Source organism: Oncorhynchus mykiss, chromosome 9 (assembly GCF_013265735.2).
Source record: "Oncorhynchus mykiss isolate Arlee chromosome 9, USDA_OmykA_1.1, whole genome shotgun sequence".
NCBI lineage: Eukaryota > Metazoa > Chordata > Actinopteri > Salmoniformes > Salmonidae > Oncorhynchus > Oncorhynchus mykiss.
In genome coordinates, this window is record NC_048573.1 from 15,815,309 (window position 1) to 15,823,471 (window position 8,163).

An 8,163-nucleotide genomic window follows, 5' to 3' on the forward strand; every position below is an offset into this window, starting at 1 on the left:
TTTTCTTATTTATTTTCTTTTATTTAACTGGGCTAGTCAGTTAAAAACAAACATTTGTTCCTTGACAATTGTAGAATCCATGCCACGGTGCATTGAAGACACTTTATGTAGGTGTTTCCTTTATTTTGGCAGTTACCTGTAGCTTCAGTATCTGTTGAAAATTCCTTACACTTGCCTTTTATCACTTGTTGAATTCAACCTCCTCTTTGTATTTTAATGGACACACCATCACAATAGCTCCAACTCTAACCAGCAATAGTTAAGAGAAATACAATCCTTTATTCAAGCCAAACTCTGAACAGTTTTTAAACTGTCTATCCAGCTTCACTGCAACTCTGTGTCCACTTCAGTAGCATTACATCATTGGTCTCCTGTCCTGGACAAGATTTAAGGGACATTTATCTGAGTGAAGTTGAAGGGCCATTTGGTAACACATACTTTTAAGGGGTCCTTGTTTTGGTTCTAACAAGCGTTACACCGAGGCCTGTACTCTGGAGCGGGATTGATTTGGAGGTGGAGGGTCCGTCATGGTCTGGGGCGGTGTGTCACATCATCATCGGACTGAGCTTGTTGTCAGGCAATCTCAATGCTGTGCGTTACAGGGAAGACATCCTCCTCCCTCATGTGGTACCTTTCCTGCAGGCTCGTCCTGACATGACCCTCCAGCGTGACAGTGACACCTGCCATACTGCTCATTCTGTGCGTAATTTCCTTCAAGACAGGAATGTCAGTGTTCTGCCATGGCCAGCGAACAGCCCATATCTCAATCCCATTGAGCATTGGGACCTGATGGATTGGAGGGTGAGGGCTAGGGCCATTCCCCACATAAATGTCTGGGAACTTGTACTGCAGTACTTAATGCAGCTGGTGGCCACACCAGATACTGACTGTTACTTTTGATTTTGACCCCCCCTTTGTTCAGAGACACATTAATCAATTTCTGTGAGTCACATGTCTGTGGAACTTGTTCAGTTTATGTCTCAGTTGTTGAATCTTGTTATGTTCATACAAATATTTACACATGTTAAGTTTGCTGAAAATAAACAGAGTTGACAGTGAGAGGACATTACTTTTTTTGCTGAGTTTATTTACGCGTCAATGTCTTTGTTCGTCATCTCTTCATCATACAGTACATTATCCATCCTGACAACCTTATCCTATTTCTTACATTTCTAAAATCAGTAGCGGTGCGTGGGTAAAATCAATGTGGAAACCAAGCCAGGTAATTACAGCCTACGTGTTGTGATAATTGCGTTGTTTGCTCTATAACTGTTCATACTGTATGCCTTGACACTGTGATGTATAGGCCTAAGGCCGAGACAATAAGAAGACACAGTGGCAGTAATTTGACCGTGAAGGCCTGATTCACACAGTCTCCTCTGAACAGTTGATGTTGAGATGTGTCTGTTACTTGAACTCTGTGAAGCATTTATTTGGGCTGCAATTTCTGAGGCTGGTAACTCTAATTAACTTATCCTCTGCAGCAGAGGTAACTCTTGGTCTTCCTTTCCTGTGGCGGTCCTCATGAGAGCCAGTTTCATCATAGCACTTGATGGTTTTTGCAACTGCACTTGAAGAAACTTTCAAAGTTCTTGAAATGTTCCGTATTGACTGACCTCCATGTCTTAAAGTAATGATGGACTGTCGTTTCTCTTTGCTTATTTGAGCTGTTCTTGCCATAATATGGTATTTTACCAAATAGGGCTATCTTCTAAAGTCCACCCCTACCTTGTCACAACACAACTGATTGGCTCAAACATATTAAGAAGGAAAGAAATTCCACAAATCAACTTTTAACAAGGCACACCTGTTTATTGAAATGCAAAGGGTGGCTTCTTTGAAGAATCTTGAATATAAAATGTATTTGACATGTGTTATTTCATAGTTTTGATGACTTGACTATTATTCTTCAATGTAGAAAGTAGTAAAACATGTAATTAAACCTTGAATGAGGAGGTGTGGCCAAGTTTTGACTGGTACTGTATATTTTTGACAACTTTTACTTTAACCCCACTTCTCACGATCTGCCCATATAGTAAGCTGTTTCTCCCTGTGGCTAGGGTGGGTCATCTAGGTGTTTGTATGTCTATGTTGGCCTGATATGGTTCCCAATCAGAGACAGCTGTTTATCAATGTCTCTGATTGGGGATCATATTTAGGTAGCCATTTCCCCATTGTTAGTTGTGGGATCTTGTCTATGTTTAGTAGCCTGTCTGCACTAGTTGTATAGCTTTACGTTTCGTTCGTTGTTCTTTATATGTTTTGTTCAGTGAGTTTCTCTTTATTAAAAGTATGTGGAACTCTATGCACGCTGCGCCTTGGTCTCATCATTACGACGATCGTGACACCACTACAGTTCTAAAGAAAATGATTTACTTTGTACTTCATACATGTTCCCTGACAGCCAGAAGTACACATTACATTTCAAATGCTTAGCAGGACAGGAAAGTGGTCAAATTCACACATTGTCAAGACAACATCCCCGGTCATCCCTACTGCCTCTGATCTGGTGGACTCACTAAACACAGTTGCTTCGTTAGTAAATTATGTAAATTATGGAATTGTAAATTAGGGAATGGATTCTATCCACATGTTATTCATCCTACTGTTTTTTCCAAACAAATGTAAATCTTTTTTGTCTTAATGTTGTAATCTGAGTGTTGGAGTGTGCCACTGGCTATCCATACATTTTAAAAACAAGAAAATCGTGCCGTCTGATTTGGTTAATAAGGAATGTGAAAGGATTTGACTTTTGACACTGAAGTATTGTATATTTAAAACCAAATACATTTGAACTTTTATTCAAGGAGTATTTTATTGGGTCAGTTTTACTTCAGTCATTTTCTACTAAGGTATCATTACTTTTACTCAAGTATGACAATTGGGTACTTTTTCCACCACCTGCTATCGTTACACTATAATAACAAGTAAGTACCCATCAAGATACACTTCCTTTTAACTAGGAAAATCCTGTGTAACACCTAGTAATTACATTGCACTTATGCAGATATTACATGTACTCTGGTGTACTAGTGTATTTTTTCTCCCACTTAGATCACACTTCCGGAAGCTTGAAAATGAGGGTCAGTTGTCAGGATGGGTAATGTACTGTAACTGAGTCAGGTTGTGTTTATTTGTCTGTATAGCTCAGGGATGGCCTCGTTGTTGAACTGTGGGTGGTGATGGACTTGTGTCGTGGACTTGTGGTTGTTGGTTTTTCCAAGCAAGACATATACACAGAGTGTAAAAAACATTAGGAACACATTCATAATATTGAGTTGGCCCTCAGAACAGCCTCAATTTGTTGGGGCATGGACTACAAGGTGTCGAAAGCGTTTCACAGGGATGCTAGCCCATTTAAAACCCAGCAGCATTGCAGTTCTTGACACAAACCAGTGATCCTGGCACCTACTACCATACCCCCCTGTTCAAAGGCACTTAAATATTTTGTCTTGCCCGTTTACCCTCTGAATGGCACACATACACTATCCATGTCTCAATTGTCGAAAAGGCTTAAAAATCCTCCTTTAGCCTGTCTCCTCCCCTTCATCTACACTGAATGAAGTGGATTTTTACAGGTGATATCAATAAGGGATCATAGCTTTCACCTGGATTTACCTGGTCAGTCTATGTCATGGAAAGAGCAGGAATTCCTGATGTTTTGTACACTCAGTGTATAAATGATATGTTACAGTCTGGTACAGTAGAGCACGGCATATAGGGTATGAGAGCTGATGCTATGGTCTGGTTTGGCACGGAGACAGACTTGGCAGAACAGGTATACTGTTTCATTAAAAGTTGTATTAAATCAAGTACATTTGTCCAAGAATACAATCGTTGTGCAGTGCTCAAGGTGTGATATGTGTACATCCATTATTTGATCAACTAACTAATCTATGTCCTATTATTGTTTGTTGTATTTATTTTTAAAACACCTTTTGTATACAGACAAGAAACGTATGAAATTCCTTTGAAAATAAATACCTCAAAGACAGGTTTTATATCAACAATACTATTATATTATTCCTATACTGTTTATATAAATATATAGAAGGATGGCACTCTTCGTAGGGCAGTGTCCCCATCACTGTCCTGACGCATTGATTTAAACCTTTTACTGCAGTGGGCTATATCAGGGTCACACAGATTGTTTCTTGGTAGTCTTAAACAAATCCACATTTGAAACAAAAGTATATACTTCACACACATGGTTATGGGCTTAGAAAAGAAGATTCATGTCAGATTCACGTCAGATATAGTTGAAATGTATTACATTTTGAGTTTGCACCCAAATATTTTACTTTATATTGATGGATTCTGGGTTCTGACTCCTAAAACTTGAAATAGGGTTGATTATCAGGTATCCTATTAAAATATTGAGTGCTATGGTCTGGAGAGGGTCTACACCAGAAGTTAATGGTTATCTGTAGGAGGAAGGTATACGGTGGGTGCAATTAAGCTTGGAATGTGCTGAGTGCAGGGAAAACGATCACATGTGGCAGCACTGATAAGAGGAGTAAGCACTTTGGGTTAGAGGTCAGGTCAGATGAAGTGAGGAAGAACAGGTATCACTAAGGTTCTGTCTAGCGACAGAGATGTATTGGCTATTCAGATGTGTAGGAGGAGACTCAGCATAGGAGAAAGGGTTAAATATCAGTGCTTGTGTGAATATGTCTTTTGTCTGAAGCAGCTGTATTGACCCAATGGGAGAATAAACTTGGTTTAAGCTTTACGAATCGTCAAGTGAGTTTTACTAGGTTCATTTAGAACCTAACAATATACACCACAGAAGACTGAAATATAACAAAACTGTTTCACATAGAAACACCGGATTTTCGGCAACAACAAAAAAATATGTACATTAATTAATTATGAAATTATGAAACATATGAATTACATTCCACCCATTAGGCCAGTGGGTAATGTCAATGCAGGAAAGGATTCATGTCTCTTTGGACCAGAGGAAACAGTGCCCCCTACTGGCGCTCCAACACCACTTGTTCTGGTTACGATCACCCATTCAAGACTTGACTGGGGCCAACCCCGCTTCAAAGGCAAGCCGAGGGGTTGCAGGGTGGCACAGCTTCCAGTGCCAGACAAAGAGTGATCAAGTGCTAGTGGTGGTATGTGTGGAGAGAGTCTCAATGGAACGTTGATTCTGACGCTGTTGATTTCTGTAGGAGAGAAGAAGGTGTGCTGATTAACCCTTTGAGTTACGTGGTAGAGCAGATACTGTACTTCAAACCATATTTAATTCAGGGAAAATGTATGGCCCATGTTCCTTAAGCCAATGGCACACATTGAAACAGTAAACAGAGTTTTTTATATATAGTGTACAAAATACTGCTAATATTGAACAACTAAATTCACAAAAATAACTTATAAAGAATAACAGAATTCGGACTAACATAGCTTGTGCAATACAATACACATATAAACTTACACTTTGGTCTGTCTTTTAATCAGTTTTTTGGCAAAGCTCCCATTTGGTTCGAGACAGAGCAAACCTCCGGATTTCAGTGTGACACTGATTGATAGAGAGAGAGAGGGGGGGGGGGGGGGAATTGTGGGGGGAGAGAGATTTTTTAATCAAATTGAATTGATCATTTAAATATATATTTGGAGAGTGTGCATTTCATTTTCTGTAAGTACAGTACATTACATGACAGTACAGCACTGTATAGTACAATAACTCACATGAGTTCTTCCTTAGAGCAGTGTGAGCGAGGAGGGTAATAGGTCAGTTTCCTGATTAAACTGATATTCACCCCCCCTGTGTGTACTGTAGGACAGCGGCACCGAGGATCTTGTATAGTTCTCCCTGTAGAGAATTAAAGAGAAAGTCAAACAAAACACTTTAGTCTCCCTCCTCATTCATCAACAATTTCCTATACCAGCTTTAGTATGGATTCACTCTGAAACCATGTTACAGCAATCTCGACATTTAAAAGTAATTTCTAAATGAGCAGACATCTGCAACATTTACTGCGCAACATTTGCTGATCTCAGCCAACGAGATAATGTACCTTTTAAAGGCAATGTTATCGATAATGTTATACGGATTGAAACCCGGCCTTGACGTTTTAGTGGCTATTGCAAGAAATTAATAACATGCCCTACTGGTCAAAAGTTTAAGAACACCTACTCATTCAAGGGTTTTTCTTTATTTTACTATTTTCAACATTGTAAAAACACATATGGAATCACATAGTAACCAAAAAAGTGTTAAACAAATCAAAATATATTTTATATCTGAGATTCTTCAAATAGTCACCATTTGCCTTGATGACAGCGCTGCACACTCTTGGCATTCTCTCAACCAGCTTCATGAGGTAGTCACCTGAAATGCCTTTCAATTAAAACAGGTGTGCCTTGTTAAAAGTTAATTTGTGTAATTTCTTTCCTTCGTAATGCGTTTCAACCAATCAGTTGTGTTGTGACAGGGTAGGGTTGGAATACAGAAGATAGCCCTATTTGGTAAAATACCAAGTCAATATTATGGCAAGAACAGCTCAAATAAGCAAAGAGAAACAACGGTACATCATTACTTTAAGACACAAAGGTCAGTCAATCCAGAAAATTACAACAACTTTGAAAGTTTCTTCAAGCGCAGTCGCAAAAACCATCAAGCGCTATGATGAAACTGGCTCTCGTGAGGACCGCCACAGGAAAGGAAGACTCAGAGTTACCTCTGCTGTGGAGGATAAGTTCATGAGAATTACCAGCCTCAGAAATTGCAGCCCAAATAAATGCTTCACAGAGTTCCAAGTAACAGACACATCTCAACATCAACTGTTCAGAGGAGACTGTGTGAATCAGGCGATCAATGTCAAACTGCTGTAAAAACAAAAACACTACTAAAGGACACCAATAAGAAGAAGAGACTTGCTTGGGCCAAGAAACACGACCAATGGACATTAGACTGGTGGACATCTGTCCTTTGGTCTGGGGTCCAAATTGGAGATTTTTAGATCCAACCGCTGTGTCTTTGAGAGGCTTCGGTGTGGGTGAACGTATGATCTCTGCATGTGTATTTCCCACTGTATAGCATGGCAGAGGAGGCGTTATGGTGTGGGTGTGCATTTCTGGTGACACTGTCTGTGATTTATTTAGAATTCAATGCACTCATAACCAGCATGGCTACCACAGCATTCTGCAGCGATATGCCATCCCATCTGGTTCGGGATGAGTGGGACTATATTTGTTTTTCAACAGGACAATGACCCTCCAGGCTGTGTATAGGCTATTTGACCAAGAAGGAGAGTGATGGAGTGCTGCATCAGATGACCTTGCCTCCACAATCCCCCGACCTAAACCAAATTGAGATGGTTTGGGATGAGTCGGACCGCAGAGTGAAGGAAAAGCAGCCAACAAGTGCTCAGCATATATGGGAACTCCTTCAAGACTGTTGGAAAACCATTCCAGGTGAAGCTGGTTGAGAGAATGCCAAGAGTTTGTAAAGCTGTTATCAAGGCAAAGGGTGGCTACTTTGAAGAATCTCAAATATAAAGTACATTTTGATTTGTTTAACACTTTTTTGGCTACTACATGATTCCATGTGTGTCATTTCATGGTGTTGATGTCTTCACTATTATTCTACAATGTAGAAAATAGTACAAATAAAGAAAAACCCTTTAATGAGAAGGTGTTCTGAAACCTTTGACCGGTAGTATAGTACACACCCATAGTCCACAATTCTATAGTTAGATATGTTTAATTTTCTACAAAATATTAAAACATGATACTAATTGTCATCAACAGTTCTACAGACAGATTTTTAAGCCAATTACCTTGTATCATGCAGATGACGTCTGAGCAGACCAGAAGAACAATAACAGTCATTGCAGTATTCATGATGATCTTGACTCTGTAGACTGTAGTTGCAGTGTGGCTGTTGTATCAGAAGGTAGACCAGTAAGCCAGCTGCAGTCTTCTTCTTCTTCAGTTGCAGTGAATTTCTGAGTTCAACAGTTTTCTTTGTTGAGTTGCTCTTCTCGTCTCCAGTTTAGATTCTGTCTGCTGCATCATGGTAAGAGAGACATATTATATGGTCTGAGCTCTGTGAAAGTGACTCGAAAGACCACATTCCAGAGTGGACGGGAAGCACACCAAGTCTTGTATCTGGTAACATTAGTGTTCACCCACCCATTTCCCCTCTTCTCC

General features: G+C 39.8%; 1 protein-coding gene across 1 annotated transcript; it reads right to left on the reverse strand.

The window, feature by feature from the left end:
• Nucleotides 1–5,102: 5,102 nt before the first annotated feature.
• On the reverse strand, nucleotides 5,103–7,910 carry cxcd2 (CXC chemokine d2). The gene is made up of 4 exons (NM_001124562.1): nucleotides 7,791–7,910; nucleotides 5,698–5,821; nucleotides 5,444–5,527; nucleotides 5,103–5,174 (listed from the first exon to the last, which is right to left on the reverse strand). Exons 1-4 carry the CDS (start codon nucleotides 7,852–7,854, stop codon nucleotides 5,108–5,110), a joined length of 339 nt encoding a protein of 112 aa, NP_001118034.1. The 5' UTR covers nucleotides 7,855–7,910; the 3' UTR covers nucleotides 5,103–5,107.
• Between the last annotated feature and the right edge of the window lie 253 nt (nucleotides 7,911–8,163).